Source organism: Oncorhynchus kisutch, linkage group LG6 (assembly GCF_002021735.2).
Source record: "Oncorhynchus kisutch isolate 150728-3 linkage group LG6, Okis_V2, whole genome shotgun sequence".
Taxonomy (NCBI): Eukaryota; Metazoa; Chordata; class Actinopteri; order Salmoniformes; family Salmonidae; genus Oncorhynchus; species Oncorhynchus kisutch.
Genome location: NC_034179.2, coordinates 69,615,979 through 69,633,703, shown reverse-complemented (window position 1 = coordinate 69,633,703; position 17,725 = coordinate 69,615,979). Strand labels below are relative to the sequence as shown.

The following is a 17,725-nucleotide window of genomic DNA, read 5'->3' as shown; positions in this document are numbered from 1 at the left end:
GTTTAATTGCTGTCGAAGACACCAGGACTCTGTTAAATTAAACCCCTTTCCACTGGCACTTAAAATCAGGGCCAAAATAGAGATGTTCGAATGGAATTCTCAAATTCGAACCAGCACAGCCCAGTTTCACGCCTGGTGCTAGCGCGTTTAGAATTCAGGCTGGTGACGCAGTAAATAAAAAATAAAATCATCGCTGGATGGTGACAACGTTGAGCAGCTCATCTAGGTGTGTGCGCTGCTAGTTAGCACATGGACAAGCAGTACTGCAGTAGTCAGACATGACACGAATTGCCACCACAGCTGGATCCATAAATTTTTGCATTCCACAATAAACTTTTATGACAACAGTCAGCCCTAAAATGCTAGCTACCATTATATTAGCTAGCAAATCAAGAGTTAAAACAAGCTACTGTAGCTAGCAGGAATTGTAGCTGGCCAGTTCGTATTGAAAGCTAGCTAGCTACATCATATCAAATCTGTTGTATAAAAATAAATAAATAAAACACTCAAACCTGCCGTCTGGTTTGCTTGATTAGTTAGCTAGCCAATAGCGACGCTAACCGTTTAGCTAGTTAGCAAGCTAAATACATGGTTCTGAGTATGGCTAGCACTGACAGGAGTATGGGTTAAAGTTAGTTACAGCATTGTGAGGGTGAATTTAAATTCTTCAACATCTTGCCAGTTAGCAACATTAGCGAAGCCAGCTGCAGTCACATATTGAATACCTAGCAACATGACATCATTTATTCTTTGGAGGCAGTGGAAACAATTTCAGCCAGCCACCAAGGCCAGCCCAACCTGGGTTGACTTCAAAGTGCCAATGGAAACGGATCTTTAGTAAAAAATAAAAAATAAAAAGTTTGGTTTTGAGTGGGCAGTCTGGAACCAGAGGCTAACAAAGAGCTACTCACATTGAAGTGCAGTTATGTCTAGAGGTAGCTTGACAGTCGTTGAAAGATTCTGAGGGCATTTCTACCAAACCAATATCCTCATAGTAGCTCTAGCCATGTTTCTGGTTATCCTCCCAACACCCACATTGGATGTGAGTTTCTTATCCAAACCAATCTTCCTGATCCTTTAGTAAAAGGTCATAGTAGTCCATAGGGAACCTTGTATCAAGTGAGCCCTACCTTCATGTAGTCCATACAGTGTATTAGAAGCCTAATCTGTAAACAGCAGTGGTTCTATTATGTAATCCACCCTGCAATGCTGGGTGGTCTTTAGAACATGGGCCTGGGGACAGCAGGGAATGTACTGATGTTCATCTGTGGTGATGTGTGTGTGTTTATTTGTGTGTTTGACAAAGGCCGTTGTGAGTGGGTTTGGTAATGTCATTGGGAAGGTTCTTCCCAGACCCTGTGGTGGTTGGGCTCTCTCCCTCTCTCTGCAGCTCCAATCGGGGGGGCACACCAGCATGTATACCTTGAGGCCGGATCGGACCAGGCCGAGCCAGGTTGGGTGGAGGGGCAGAAGTTGGGCTGAGGGGGGGTGGGGGCGCAGTCTTCACATCATAGCAGGATACAGCAGCGACAGAATCTCTGGCGACTCCCCCCAACCGAGGGGGGTGGGGTGACGGGGGCGAAATACGCGTGCACTTTGATGTTAGGTAAATGGGTCTGGAGAGAAAGAGATTAAAAAAAAGACATGTGTTGGTGTAAGGGTATATACAAACACATCTAAGAAATGTTCATTCATTTACTGTAATCTGTGTGTCTGTGCACTACGCATAAGCAGCAATGTACAATGTAGCACCAGTGCCTACCCTTAGTCTCTTAATGCCTGCGCGGGTGATCTGCTGGCAGTCGTAGAGCTCGATGCGGTCCAGGCTGTGGCAGGTCTTCAGGTGCTCCAGCGAGGCGTCCGTGATCAGGGGGCAGTTGTCCAGCTCGATCACCTCCAGCCGGTCGTGGGCACAGGGCCCGCTTCCCAGATGTCTGATGCCATCGTCAGTAATCAGCTCACAGTGAGACAGGCTCTGAGAGAGAGACCATAACAACGACCAGGGAACAGTTAAGAACAGCAATACTACGGTCACCGAACACATTGGATTTCTTTTGTTATTAACACCACGAGACTGTGGATTATCGAAGAAACAAGTTCTTCCGACATGTATTTCATGGAATTTAAATTGAACAAAGCATGTTTGAGACAAGCTCCTAGGATAGAAGCCATTAGCTAGTGCTCACCAGAACTTGCAGATGAGGGCAGTGGATGGACAACTGGATAAGTGTGCCGTCCGTGATCTGGGGAGAGACATAAACAAACGTATCCTTCTCGTGGATGGTGCTACAAGGTATGTTAGTGTGTGTGGGAACGTGCGTGTTGCGCAGGCTAGCTCACCTGCACACACTCTTCCAGGTCCATTTTTTCCAGCTCATGACAATTCTGCCAGAAAAAAGAAAGAAAGAAAAACCGTAAGACAACACATGTACACTACCATTCAAATGTTTGGGGTCACTTAGAAATGTTCTTGTTTTTGAAAGAAAATCAAACATTTTTTGTCCATTAAAATAACATCAAATTGATCAGAAATGCAGTGTAGACATTGTTAATGTTGTAAATGACTATTGTAGCTGGAAACAGCAGATTTTTTATGGAATATCTACATAGGCGTACAGATGCCCTTTATCAGCAACCATCACTCCTGCATTCCAATGGCACGTTGTGTTAGCTAATCCAAGTTTATAATTTTAAAAGGCTAATTGATCATTATTAAACGCTTTTGCAATTATGTTAGCAGAGCTGAAAACTGTTGTACTGATTAAAGAAGCAATAAAACTGGCCTTCTTTAGACTAGTTAAGTATCTGGAGCATCATCATTTGTGGGTTCGATTACAGGTTCAAAATGGCCAGAAACTTTCTTCTGAAACTCGTCAGTCTATTCTTGTTCTGAGAAATGATGGCTATTCTATGCGAGCAATTGCCAAGAAACTGAATATCTCATACAACGCTGTGTACTACTCCCTTCACAGAACAGCGCAAACTGGCTCTAACCAGAATAGAAAGAGGAGTGGGAGGCCCCAGTGCACAAATGAATAAGAGGACTAGTACATTCGAGTGTCTAGTTTGAGAACCAGACGCCTCACAAGTCCTCAACTGGCAGCTTCATTAAAAAGTACCCGCAAAACACCAGTCTCAACGTCAACAGTGAAGAGGCGACTCCGGGATGCCAAGTCTCTTGGCAATTTCTCGCATGGAATAGCCTTCATTTCTCAGAACAGGGATAGACGGACGAGTTTCAGAAGTAAGTTCTTTGTTTCTGGCCATTTTGAACCTGTAATCGAACCCACAAACGCTCCAGATACTCAACTAGTCTATAGAAGGCCAGTTTTATTGCTTCTTTAAATCAGTACAACAGTTTTTAGCTGTGCTAACATAACTGCAAAAGGGTTTTCTAATGATCAATTAGCCTTTTAAAATTATAAACTTGGATTAGCAAACACAACGTGCCATTGGAACACAGGAGTGATGGTTGCTGATAATGGGCCTCTGTACGCCTATGTAGATATTCCATAAAAAATCTGCTGTTTCCAGCTACAATAGTCATTTACAACATTAACAATGTCCACACTGCATTTCTGATCAATTTTATGTTATTTTATTTTTTTGCTTTTCTCAAAAACAAGGACATTTCTAAGTGACCCCAAACATTTGAACGGTAGTGTATGTCAGAGATGTGTGTGTGTGTGATCTGCGTCAGTTTCCACACTCACCCTTGCTAGTGTAGTGAAGCCCACATCTGTGAGCTGAGAGCAGCGAGCCACCTCTAATATTCTGAAAGGAGACAGGACATCCTGTTATGATCGGGGGAACTGCTATGTATTGACGTGTCTGAGGAAATACAAGGTGGGTTAACTTGGGCACTAAACAGAAACGAGAGCGGGGTGTATTTGAGTCTTAATGTATGAAGGGTTGTATGGAGTTTCTGGTGGAATTTGGAGTGAACAGTGGTTAGAAGCAGGGACACCTGAGACCAGTGTGGAGGGGTTGGAGCAGGGGTCGGGGGTGAGGTGGACTAGGAGCAGAGGGAGTACCAACCTGAGGCGCGGGCAGTTCAGTCCCAAGGCGTGGAGGATGGCGTCTGTGATGTTGGCACAACCTGAGACACACAGCGACTGCAGATGGTGACAGCCCCGGCATATAGTAATGAGACCTTCGTCTGTGATCTGCTGCTCAGAGGGAAACAGGCACGGGTCACTAGCAGAACTTCCACAGCATCAAACAGCTATAACACCATTATCAAAATGAACATAATATTACCATAACTGATGCCGTAGGCTATGAATATCCACCTCAGAACGGTGAATGAGAATCATATCATGTTTTTTGTGATATATTTTCATCTCTTTTCCCTCTGTAGTTCTGATCTTACAAGATTGCAGAAAGTTGCGAGGGGGAGCCACACAGAGAAAGCACAGGTGTAAAAAGAGAGAGAGGACAGAGGATGAAAAAGAGGCAAAAGAAGAGGGAGCTGCTGAAAGATGGGAGACATTGAGAAGGAGATAAGGAAGAAAAGAGGGAGGGAGAGAGAGACATTTGGGGTGTAGACGTAACAGGAAGGGAATTTGGAGACACAGATAAAGAGGATGCCAGAGAAACAAATGTGTTGTCTGGGTGCATTTCACACGCTATTCGTTATGTAGGTTACGTGGCAGGGCGGGCCTCAGTCCATACTAGTCCCTCTACTGCAGGGCAGAATGCAGACTGACTGCGCAGCCTTGTACACAAGAAACTCCCCTCAGTCCGCAAAAAAAAAAAAACAGCAGAGGCAGGACATGACTCATTTACCTTCCATATGGATGGCCACAACAGCTATTAGAGATTCATCATTTCTCAATGACAAGCCTATTCAGGAGTTACAAGCCCCCAACCCACCACAACAAAGCATTCAGCCTCAAACATGATGGGTGCTGAAATATCAAGCGAGACACTCACTTTATTTGAAGCTGTGAGATCAGCAGGTATTGCTGTTATGTGACCTAAACACTGAAAGAGGTGCTTGCTTACCGAACACGTCTGTAAGTTGAGAGTGACCAGCTCTGGACAGTGTGCACCAATGTGCTTCAGTGCTTCATCCTCCAACTAGTTAATAGGTGGAGATGGAAAGAAGCGAGAGCGAGAGAGAGAGAGAGAGAGAGAGGTGTGTCATTTTAAATCCCATTAGCAGTGCACCAAGGTAACCCCACCTATGAGCTAGCTAGCTAACCCCCCCCTGCAACTAAATGTCCTACCTGCTGTTTGGATCTACCATCCCCATCACACTGCTTGCAATACAAACATTAGCCCTGGTCTCATATCTAGACTAGCTAAGCCCCTCAGTCAGCCATTCAGTCTACCTATATCTTAATGCCTCATCCTCCTGGCTACAATACTATTCATACGCGATCCGTTTGTTCCTTTCACCTGCAAGGGTTTCTGAATAACTCTCATATATCCAGTCCGTTCTTCTGTTCACGCACCTTGCTTAGACTGAGGTAGTGATCTTATGCTTTTTAATGGTCCCAACTCTAGCTGACCCGTTTGTTGCTTTGCCCTGGCCCTACCTGTGTGCAGCCCTTGAGGAAAAGGCCTTTGAGTCCGGGACAGCATCGTACCAAGGCCTGGATGCCATCCTTAGTCACCTGGTCACACCACGAGATGTTAAGCTGCTCTAACAGAGGACAGCCCTCGCTGCAGGGGAAGAAAATGGGTCAGACCACGACACAGATATTAGATAAAAAGCCGGCAAAACAACAACAACTGTGTCCCATATTTATGCACATCCCCTGAATAACCTGATCACCCTACACTTGTACAACAGATGCAACCATCTGCTCCTGCTGAGGAGACTCCCCAGTGTGTGCGTGCGAGTATTGTTGGAGTCCTGGAAAAACCTTGCATCTCAAAAAAAGTCCCAGGATATTTTGAATGGCTTATATTAGTCCCAGAGTCAACAAACTGTCACGAAGAGGGATGACTACAATCAAATCACCAAAAGGTGAGTGACAAGGTTTTTCCAGGAATGCTGACAGTATGAGTGGGAGAAAGAGAGACCCCTCACCTGAGTGCTTTGAGTGACAGGTTGGTGATTGAGGTACAGGAGGCGAGGTCCAAGTGCTTGAGCTTGGGACAGAACTTACTGAGGCTATTACATGTGCTGCATGCGAGAGAAAGAGGCAAGAGGCTTACATGTATAATAATGTAACACTTTAGTACATTAGCAAAATAGAATTATACTAGACAAAAAAAACACAAGGCATAAATGTCTGCAAATACCTGTCAGTAATCTTGGTGCAGCCATTCAAACTAAGCAGCTCAATATTCCTGCAGTTCTGGGAGAAGGTTCTGTTGAAAAACAAACAGGAACAGACATATTTGCACTGGAGTGTGTGTACTTGCCCTCCAGCTCCCACATAAATCTCCTCCCCTCACCCTCCTCAGTGCCAAGAGTGCCCAGTCTAGGCCCGATTCCCAGTCAGTCCTCACCTCAGAGCGCTGTCCCCCACCCCCAGACAGCCCCGCAGACTCAACTTCCTCAGGAATCCCCCACATCGTTTCGAGATGTTCTCCACCACTCGCCCCTGCAACACACAGACACAAACACCTATCATAATCTGAGGAGGAATCTGTTTTATCATCTTCACTTTCACATACATGCAAAAACACATGTGGCAGGAGCATAGGGTAGAGGCTACCTGTTTAGGCTAAACTCAACCATCTTTGTAAACACTGACTGCTTGACTTGAACCCATTTCGCAGAGCCTGTTGAGTGTCTGTCTTACTATTGCTGGCAGACATGATTATACTTGACCTGACGTTGTTGATTATGGCAATGTACTAAACTTGTCACGTGTGAATACATCAGTCTTACCCTTCAAATGCCTTTAAATGGTCATCTGTGGTCATCCATACAGTGACAAGGTCAATAGATTGACATGCAGTACATGGCATTGATTGTGGTGAACATCAATAGTAGTCTAATCAAACTTTCCTTTGGTAGACAATCAACTGCTAAGGTCCTGAATTCAAATCTTAGATAATCACGGTATGTGGGTTTAAAGTCAATGTTGTTTGTGTTTATAAGGTCACAGACATGAATGTCCACTTTGTTTCCATAAAAGATAGCAAGACAGACAAATAAAATAATAAATGGCAGGTGAGGAGTAGATGGAGAGGATAGGAGAGAGAAGAGGTGAGGAAAAAGAAGGTTTATGCGAGACTTCCTGACCTCAATATCTCTCTGAAAGTCGAAAAGGTCAATCCTCTGCCAATTACTGCCGTCCAGGGCGAGCACATTCCACGACTGAGGGAGAGAGGGGCACAAGGTCAACTTCACTGGTTTCACTATTCTGTCCAACACACAATTACACACACACTTACACTGAACCAAATACACACTTCAGAAACAAACTCACCCGTGAGACCTGGGCACAGCGACAGAGTGTCACCACATCCAGAAAGGAGAAGATTCTGGAACACAGACAGGGATGGTTCAGAACCCCTGGTACCCAGAATCAGAACCAGAGCCCTCTATGTATACAAGTTTCTACCCAGAATCCCTGTTCGACCCTATAATTACACCAAGAACTCTGCTATGTATGCCACTTTATGTTTGATGAGCATATGGCACTTATGATTGTGTGTGTGAATTTATGTTAACTCTACTATGGTTATCGTGTTTGAAGGCTAGATAAATGTTTACTTTTGCAGAGAGAGATTGTGTGGTGGGGCATTACACACACACACAAAATGGTAAAAACACCTATTTCCATGACAGACTGACCATGTGAATCCAGGTGAAAGATATGATCCCTCATTTGTCACTCGTTAAATCCACTTCAAATCAGTGAAGATGAAGGGGAGGAGACAGGTTAAAGAAAGATTTTTAAGCCTTGAGACAATTGAGAATGTGTACACCCTCCATTCAGAGGGTGTATGGGCAAGACAAAAAAGGTGCCTTTGAACGGAGTATGACAGTAGTTGCCAGGAGCACCGGTTTGTGTCGAGAACTGCAACGCAACAGTTTGTGTATCAACAATGGTCCACCACCCAAAGGACATCCAGCCAACTTGACAACTGTGAGAAGAACAGGTGTCAACATGGGCCAGCGCCGCTGTGGAACGCTTTCGACACCTTGTAGAGTCCGTGCCCCGACGAATTGAGGCTGTTCTGAGGGAAAAAAGGTGGGTGCTAAATATTAGGAAGGTGTTCCAAATGTTTGGTATACTCAGTGTGTACGTACATACAATACCAGTCAAAAGTTTGGACACACCTACTCATTCAAGATTTCTTCTTTATTTTTTTTACTATTTTCTACATTGTAGAATAGTGAAGACATCAAAACTATGAAATAACACATGTAATAACCAACAAATTTGTATTTTAGATTCTTCAAAGTAGCCACCCTTTGCCTTCACAGCTTTGCATACTCTTGGCATTCTCTCAACCAGCTTCACCTGGAATGCTTTTCCAACAGTCTTGAAGGAGTTCCCACATATGCTGAGCACTTGTTGGCCGTTTTTCCTTTACTCTGCGGTCCAACTCATCCCAAACCATCACAATTGGGTTGAGGTCAGGTGATTGTGGAGGCCAGGTCATCTGATGCAGCACTACATCACTCTCCTTCTTGGTCAAATAGCCCTTACACAGCCTGGAGGTGTGTTGTGTCATTGTCCTGTTGAAAAATAAATTAAATGATAGTCCCACTAAGCGCAAACCAGATGGCGTATCACTGCAGAATGCTGTGGTAGCCATGCTGGTGAAGTGTGCCTTGAATTCGAAATAAATTACTGGAAGTGTCACCAGCAAAGCACCCACACACCTCCTCCTCCATGCTTCACGGTGGGAACCACACATGCAGAGAGCATCCATTCACCTACTCTGCGTCTCACAAAGACACAGCGGCTGGAACCAAAAATCTAACATTTGGACCGATTTCCATCGGTCTAATGTCCTTTGCATGTGTTTCTTTGTCCAAGCAATTCTCTTCTTCTTATTGGTGTCCTTTAGTAGTGATTTCTTTGCAGCAATTCAACCATGAAGGCCTGATTCATGCAGTCTCTTCTGAACAGTTGATGTTGAGATGCGTCTGTTACTTGAACTCTGAAACATTTATTTGGGCTGTAATTTCTGATGCTGGTAACTCTAATGAACATATCCTCTGCAGCAGAGGTAACTCTGGGTCTTCCTTTCCTGTGGCGGTCCTCATGAGAGACAGTTTAGTCATAGAGCTTGATGGTTTTTGCAACTGCACATAAAGATACTTAAAGTTCTTGAAATGTTCCGTTTTGACTAACCATGTCTTAAAATAATGATGGACTGTCGTTTCTCTTTGCTTATTTGAGCTCTTCTTGCCATAATATGGACTTGGTCTTTTACCAAACAGGGCCATCTTCTGTATACCACCCCTACCTTGTCACAACTCAACTGATTGGCTCGAACGCATTAAGAAGGAAAGAAATTCCATGAATTAACACCTGTTAATTGAAATGCATTCCAGGTGACTCCCTCATGAAGCTGGTTGAGAGAATGTCAAGAGTGTGCAAAGTTGTCAAGGCAAAGGGTGGTTACTTTAAAAAATACACTCAAATAGAAAATATATTTGGATTTGTTTTACACTTTTTTGGATACTACATGATTCCATATGTGTTATTTCATAGTTTTGATGTCTTCACTATTATTCTACAATGTAGAAAATAGTAAAAAGAAAAACCCTGGAATGAGTAGGTGTGTCCAAACGTTTGACTGTATGTATGTATGTAGTGTACCAGTGCCTTCATAAAGTATTCATACCCCTTGACTTTTTCCACATTGTTGTGTTTCAGTCAGAATTCAACATTTATAAAATTCTCATCTACATAAGTATTCACACCCCTAAGTCAATAGAAGAACCTTTTACAGCAATTGCAGCTGTGAATCTTTAGGTCTTGCCATAGATTTTCAAGTAGATTTATGTCACTGTCTTTTTGGTAAGCCACACCAGCGTAGATTTGGCCTTGTGTTTTAGGTTATTGTCCTGCAGAAAGGTGAATTCATCTAGGATTTTGCCTGTGCTTAACTCCATTCATTAATTTTTTATCCTGAAAAACTCCCCAGACCTTAATGATTACAAGCATACCCATAACATGATGCAGCCACCACTATGCTTGAAAATATGTAGAGTGGTACTCAGTAACGTATTGGCCGCAAAAATAACACTTTGTATTCTGGACAAAAAGTGAATTGCTTTGCCACAGTTTTTGCATTATTACTTTACTGCCTTGTTGCAAACAGGATGTATGTTTTTACATTTTTGTATTCTGTACAGGCTTCCTTTTCACTATAAAATTAAGTTAGTATTGTGGAGTATCTACAATGCTGTTGATCCATCCACAGTTCCCCTATCACAGCCATTAAACACTAACTGTTTTAAAGTCACCACCGGCCACATGGTGAAATTCCTGAGCAGTTTCCTTCCTCTCTGGCAACTGAGTTAGGAAGGTCGCCTGTATCTTTGTAGTGACCGGATGGATTGAAACAACATCCAAAGTGTAATTAATAACTTCACCATTCTCAAAGGGATATTCAATACCTGCTTTTTAAAATTCTTTACCCATCTACCAATAGGTAGCCTTCTTTGCGAGTCATTGGAAAACCTCTCTGGTATTTGTGGTTGAATTTGTGTTTGAAATTCACTGCTTGACTAAGGGACCTTACAGATAATTGTATGTGTGGGATAGAGATGAGGTAGTCATTCAAAAATCATGTTAAAAACTATTATTGCACACAGATGGAGTCCATGCAAAGCATGTCACTCGTTAAGACATTTCTACTCCTGAACTTATTTAGGTTTCCCATAACAAAGGGGTTGAATACTTAGTCAAGACATTTCAGCTTTTCATTTGTATTAATTTGTAAACATTTCAGAAAACAATTCCACTTTGACATTATTAGGTATTGTGTGTAGGCCAGTGACAAAAAAACATCTAAATGTTATCCATTTTTAAATTCAAGTTGAAACACAAAATGTGGAAGGAGTCAAGGAGTGTGAATACTGCCTATGCCCTTCAAGAATAGATATGCATGTGTGATGGATCCATATGTAACACATTGCCCTCTGCAGCCCAGTGTGATGTAGGGTGAGTATAATGTTGCAATTGATCTCGGCAAGCCTGCCCCTAACCCAAAAGCCCTAGTAAATCAGAACTCAGTCTGTGACCTCTGCACCTTCAGCACACCCCCGTCAGCACCTCTATCCCAGACCGTTCTGCTAGTGAGACCCAGGCTTGAGTTATGGCCTCCATTTTCTGTTTGCTCGGGGGCTTTTTACTTTTTCTTCTTTGCTTAATCGATTTGAATGTTTTATAGCCCAGACCATCTGTGTTTAATTAGTTTTAGCATTTGGGGGGAGGGGAAATTGGGGCAAGTGGGATGGGGCACATGAGGGAGAGTGGCAGATGGCAGTTGGTCGGTGATGTTGACCAAACCACCAGAGCCCTGGTATAGTGACCTTTCGTTTCTAAGGTGGCTCATGGCTCAAGTGTCACGATGTAACCTCATTAATTGTCCATGGCTGCGTTGTGTGGAGCAGGTGGATCAGAGTGTACATGGCTGTGTTTTGGGCAGGTTAAGATGTTTGATGGTGATGAGCATGTGGCGTGCCATATTCTGTGTGTGCATACGGCCCAGTCATTGGAAAGCCCTCGCTCACCGTAGCAACAGCTCCTTGGGCAGCTTCTTATTGATGACGGCCTCGTCGCTGTTTGAGAACATCTGTGAGGAAGAGATGAAGAAGAGCGTGTTAACTTCCTCTGGCTTCCGCTCACAGCAGAACTGACCTAGACTTCCTCTATTCTCTCTGGCCCCGCCCCAAGGAAAGCTCCAGCATATAACCAATGATAAACGATCACTGTCATCAGTAGAGATAGGTTCAACGTCAAAGCTTGACGGGAGAAAGGGGGTGATACAGTGAGTGCGATGAAGAGAGATCGAGGGGAAGGGAGACATTTGCTGTCTCCTAATCAAACAGTGACTACAGAAGAGGTGTTTTAACACACCCACAAACAGATAATTAGGATCCATGAGATATTCAGTCCCTTGATATACTGAAAGGTGATGTCATGGAAAACAGTATCCTACTCTAGTTTGCAAACTTCCCATATTTAGGAGCAAACCTAAATTTGTCCAAGTATGAAGCACTTAATGGGTAAGTCAATTGTATTCATCTTTGATTCCTGGAGCCACTCATACAACAAATGTTGTATGACTAAGGCTGCATTTACAACAGGCAGCCCAATTCTGATATAAAAAAATTATTATAATAATCTGAAAATTTTCTCTCACTCATTTGTCTTTCGACTAATGAGATCAGCTCTGAAAAATATATGTGAAAAGATCTGATGTGATTGGTCAAAACACCAATTAGTGGAACAAATATCTTAGTTGGCCTGTCTGTGTAAGTCGCTTTGGATAACTTTGGTCTGCTAAATGGCATTTCATTTTATTTTTAATGGAGGAGTATTGTAGTCAGAATGCAGTAATGCTGAACCATGCTGGTGGTCCATGTAATGACAAAGATATCAAGCATAAACAGGAATACACTTTGTAGAGACTTGAGCAACTTTGTGACAAAGTCAACATGAGTCTGCTGTTAGTCTGACCTCCAATATATGTATATTTTGAATGTGAATCTATGATTTATTTTCTGTTAACTTACAATACAAATTCAGTGGATGCACTGGGTTAATAGTACATTCAGCCTGTCCTTACAATCCCTGTTTACTTCAACACTCCGAGGGAGCAGGAAAGGACAAGCATTTTGCTTTTGGATTGGGGCAAATTCACTCTGACAGCTTAGCTTTCAGAGAACTACTCAACAGGTCAAATAATTCACAGCCATTTCCAAAATCACCAGATGAGCATGGTCTGGGACATATAGGCTACATTGTTTGCTGGGCCACAGTAGTTATTGGTCATTTCCATGTATAAAGGACCCATGAGCACCAAAATGTGAAGTCCATAGGAGCATATCAAATCTGGTGTCAAATGAAAGCTAAGACTATATTTGAGAAATTAAAACATACACACATTTTAAAACTATTTTCCATCCTAAACATTTCAGAATAAGCAACGGCTTTGATTTCAGGCCAAACATTTTTTTTTTTTTTTTACAATTTATTAGAAATACATAATAATAATGCTTAAGTAAATAAAGACCTCTGCCAACTAATATCAACATGTTTCATTTTGTATATTTTTTTTTTGCCTTGTGTAAGTTTAAGAAACATTGCCTTGAAATTCCTTTACCAAAAACCCACATATCTTTAAGTAACAAGTAAAAGGTAGACCTATCAATAAGTTACTTTTACTGATATACGTTTTGTTAATTTATTAAGTGATTAAACCCCCCCCCCCCCCCCCCCCAAAAAAGTAATTGGTAAGTGATTTTCTGCAATTGAATTGGCTACAATGGTAAACTATACTCCAATGTTCTGTCCTTTACTGAGCTCTACTGTGCTGTACTATACTTTGAATGTCCAAGATTGTGAAACATAGACGTCTATGATTGGTTTTGATTTGGTCCAACCAAATTTGGTCTTGTTTGGGCGCAGAGCTCATTAAAATAATAGCCGGTGTGTAGAATAATACCCAAATATGCAGAGGAGGTTATTACATATTTATACCTTTGTGTACCTATTTAGGTTACAGAACTACGAAGAGAATGACATTCATATCCATAACTATGCATTTCTGTGTAGTACAGATCAGGGACCCATGATGAAGTGCTGTTACCGCAATTCCGTTACCGGGTGTAAATCCACTTCACTTGCTGTAGTTTAATAATCAAAAGAGATTTTTCAGTCAATGAGTCATGTCATAGCTGACATTCAATTCTGTCTACAGACATTGTTGAATCTTAATTCGGAGCAGATGTTTATAGTTTCTGGAAAATGTTGACACTGAGATTTTACCGAAATTCTGTCACCAAACTTTGCATCTGCACAGTTCTTCCAGTAAATGTGTTATTGTAAATTGTTCTCAAAAGTAGTCCTTGTGCATAAACTTGTATGTTTGTTAAACTTTGAAATCAATGGTTTTTGTTGGGTATACATTTTAAGTGAAAAATCTGAATCAACACAATTCCGTTACCGTGGAACTGCCCTTATGGTTTAAGTATGTTATTATTACAAGTACCTTTTCTTGAATGGTTACAGCCTTATTCTAAAATGGATTACATTGCAGGTTTTTTGGAGCAGGTTTTCATAAAGGATCTCTGTACTTCGAGTCGCTCATCTTCCCCCTCAATCCTGACTAGTCTCACAGTCCCTGCCTCTGAAAAACATCCCCAAAGTATGATGCTGCCACCACCTTGCTTCACCATAGGGATGGTGCCAGGTTTCCTCCCGACGTGACACTTGGCATTCAGGCCAAAGAGGTAAATCTTGGTTTCATCAGACCAGATAATCTTGTTCCTTGTGGTCAGAGTCCTTTAGGTCCCTTTTGGCAAACTCCTTGCGGGCTGTTATGTGCCTTTTACTGAGGAGTGGCTTACGTCTGGCCACTCCACCATAAAGGCCTGATTGGTGGAGTGCTGCAGAGATGGTTGTCCTTCTGGAAGGTTCTCCCATCTCCACAGACAAACAACTCCGGAGCTCTGTCAGAGTGACCATCGGGTTCTTGGTCACGTCCCTGACCAATGCCCTTCTCCCCGGATTGCCCAGTTTGGCCGGGCAGGCCTGTCTCGGAGCTCTACGAACAATTTCTTCTAACTCATGGCTTGGTTTATGCTCTGACATACACTGTCAACTATGGGACCTTATATAGACAAGTGTGTTGCCTTTCCAAATCATATCCAATCAATTGAATTTACCACAGGTGGACTCCAATGAAGTTATAGAAACATCTCAAGGATGATCGATGGAAAGAAGATGCACCTGAGCTCAATTTTGAGTCTCATAGCAAAGGGTCTGAATACTTGTGTAAATACGGTTTCTGTTGTTTTTTTTATTTTTTATAAATTTGCAATATTTTCTAAAATCATGTCTTCACTTTGTCATTATGGGGTATTGTGTGGAGGTTGATGAGGATATATATATATTTTTTAATCCATTTTAGAATAAGGCTGTAACGTAACAAAGTGTGGAAAAAGTCAATGGGTCTGAACACTTTCCGAATGCGCTGTATATCAAATGGTTTGAAATAAGGCTAAATCATGTTTGAATCTCCAATCATACTCATACTATTTAGGACGTTTTTAAATAACTTGGATCCTTTCCCAGCATGATAGGTTTAAAGTTAAATGTACAAATTGTTCACTTTCCTCTACTATTTGAATATGAAATCATATCAAGAATATATCTGGATATGAATGACTTTCTATAATTATATTATTATAACATTTTTGGCTCTGGTCTATGAAAAACTGTTCGAAATGCTCAAGACTTACGGGATATATGTGTTGCCTTGCCGTGGTTACAGTACATGAGCTGAGCTGAGCTCACTGACTGATTCACGCTAAGAATTGCTGAAGACAACACACCTCATCCCTTTGGAAACGAAATATGCACAAAGCAATAGTTTTTCTCTTTAACTGTAGGGTTTCAATCAACAACACTAGGCCACTTGACAATAGGCAATATGTTGATGCATTAAAAAACAGGGGCGTGACGAAGAATAGGCCTGCCTATAAATGCAACACAATTTCAATTCTACTCTCCAAACCGTTAAAGTCCATTGTTATTGGCTAGTAAACTACAGCCACCTCACGTATCTGCCGCAGATGTCAGCTTGTCAGGCCAGAAGGTACGGCCTGAATCTTCTGAGTCGTCAGCTGTTGCACTGTTAAAAATAAATAAAACCACACAAATCCCACGCCGCCTAGATGAGGATTAAACAACAGAGTGCTCAGGGTAGACAGACCAATGTCACGGCGTGAACACACACGGGCGGCATTTGTTAATGAGACTGTATTTATCCAAAGCCATATTTCACATTTGGTGCATTCTTTATCGCTGCGTATAAAGCGACGAAAACTTTGCCACAACGTTGAATAACGATCGCTTGCATTAAAACCACGAGGCTTCTGTCAACGTAAACATCTATAGGGAAATCATAGCCTGTATGATTTTAAAAACAGATATATATTGTTGTATTTGCTGTTGATATTCGGAGTGTGGTGGTGGACTAGCCGAGTCGTGGCCGAGCGAATGGCCCATCTGTAGCAGAATCAACCCGCAGCGGCCATGAGTCTACACAACAGAACCCTAGCTGATCAAAGACAACATTCCATTTCTCCAACTCTGTGAAATAACTCAGTCACACAGTAGGATGAAGTAGGCCCGAATATTATCACATTCTATGTTTATAAAACGATGGGAAATATAGGGCTTCGTATCAGTGTGAAGCCTAAAAGTCTGTATTTGTGCCATTGTCTTTGTTTTGACGGCACAAAGAGAAAGCTCGGATAGGCTCCACAATTTTTTTAATCAGCCCGGAAACCTATGAATGCTTTATAAACACAAAATATGAAACTATAACCTCATTTAATAATTGTAAATTCTGGTAGGCTATTGAAGAAATCAAGATATTGTCGATACTTGAAAACAACATGTTTGCCCAAATCCAAACATTGACTGCGGAAGCTGCATCGGTGCGCAACCATGGACGCAGTTGAACAAACACCATAACACCAATCAAAAATTATTGTTATCTAGCAATCTCCTATATTATAAACTCACCTCAAACCGGCTCCGCGAAACACCATTAACCTCCTTCCCCATCTCGGACGGTGGTTTACCCGACTCGATCAGGGGTATAAGTAATTCGGTGTTAAAATTGCAGTAATGTGTAGATATCGGCGCTCGTCTTGCAAACCCCAGTCCAAAGCTACCATGCTACCGTTGTTTCGGCAGCTGCGACGGCGGATTTCATAGTTTTTTCGGTTTGTAACACAATTGCATTAGCCTACCTCTCGAAAACTGCCCCAGCCAACAACCCGAACTCTTATATCTCCGCTCACTAGTTCGCCCTCCCCTCCACTGTTCCCCCTTTATATGTGAACACTGCTTTTAGCATTAGCATTCTTTATTATGGACACAAATAATTACATTTGGTAATAACCCTGGACGAAGTATAGCCTACATGCATTTTTCATCAGGGCAATATTCTGCCATTATTTAGAATTCTATAGAATTAGGCCAAGCCTATTTCTCCCTTTAGCCTAGGCCCTGCCTACATCATTGGGCTATGGGATATCAAAACATTAACCTTAAATAACTGTGATATAAAGGAGGACTCTATGCAAGAGCACTTTATTGGTAGTCCTACTGTATGTGCTATTGTGCTGTCCAGTTGTCATTGGAGCCATGTGAGGCCTAGTTTTGGACAGGAGCATAACCTACTTGCGATTTGTTTTGTACATTTTTTTTTTGCAGGATAAAGGGCATAATTAGTTTGCATAAATAATGATTACATACATAATATCATCGCCTTGTGCATATACCTACTTTGTGTGTATACACATAAATGGTCATAATAATGTAGGCATATCTTTATTATAAAATAATGCACTGTGGTGTCCATTATTTCCCATTATAAAACATATATATATATATAATATATATATATATAACTTCAATAGCCATTGACAAAACAATGGACAACATTCTGAAACTGCCAATCCGATGATCGAATGGATACATTTTAACTTTGTTGTTGCTGTTTGGGGAAAGAGCACTTCCGCTTTGGACTGCTTCCAGCTCGCAAGAAA

At 41.9% G+C, this 17,725-nt stretch overlaps 1 protein-coding gene across 2 annotated transcripts; it reads right to left on the bottom strand.

Annotated features, from left to right (window-relative positions):
* Positions 1-275: 275 nt before the first annotated feature.
* On the bottom strand, positions 276-17,121 carry LOC109893306 (F-box/LRR-repeat protein 20). Of its 2 annotated transcripts, XM_031827292.1 has the most exons (15): positions 16,695-17,118; positions 11,669-11,730; positions 7,395-7,449; positions 7,208-7,282; positions 6,466-6,560; positions 6,256-6,324; positions 6,041-6,136; positions 5,544-5,670; positions 5,008-5,082; positions 4,039-4,169; positions 3,714-3,774; positions 2,341-2,385; positions 2,187-2,243; positions 1,763-1,975; positions 276-1,616 (listed from the first exon to the last, which is right to left on the bottom strand). In XM_031827292.1, the coding sequence occupies exons 1-15, from the start codon at positions 16,734-16,736 to the stop codon at positions 1,509-1,511; spliced, it is 1,311 nt and encodes a 436-aa protein (XP_031683152.1). In that variant the 5' UTR covers positions 16,737-17,118; the 3' UTR covers positions 276-1,508. The 2 variants fall into 2 exon arrangements, 1 of the variants encoding a protein (XP_031683152.1); XR_004210385.1 differs by lacking the exon at positions 7,395-7,449 and having other exon boundaries at positions 2,187-2,385; positions 16,695-17,121.
* Between the last annotated feature and the right edge of the window lie 604 nt (positions 17,122-17,725).

Excerpts from the sequence above, each read along its gene's own strand:
- LOC109893306 (XM_031827292.1), bottom strand. The coding sequence starts at position 16,736 with ATGGGGAAGGAGGTTAATGGTGTTTCGCGGAGCCGGTTTGAG. Across the intron at positions 2,386-3,713 it reads GCTTCACTACACTAGCAAGG|AATTGTCATGAGCTGGAAAA; the intron begins GTGAGTGTGGAA and ends TTTTTCTGGCAG. Across the intron at positions 2,244-2,340 it reads ACCTGGAAGAGTGTGTGCAG|ATCACGGACGGCACACTTAT; the intron begins GTGAGCTAGCCT and ends GTCTCTCCCCAG.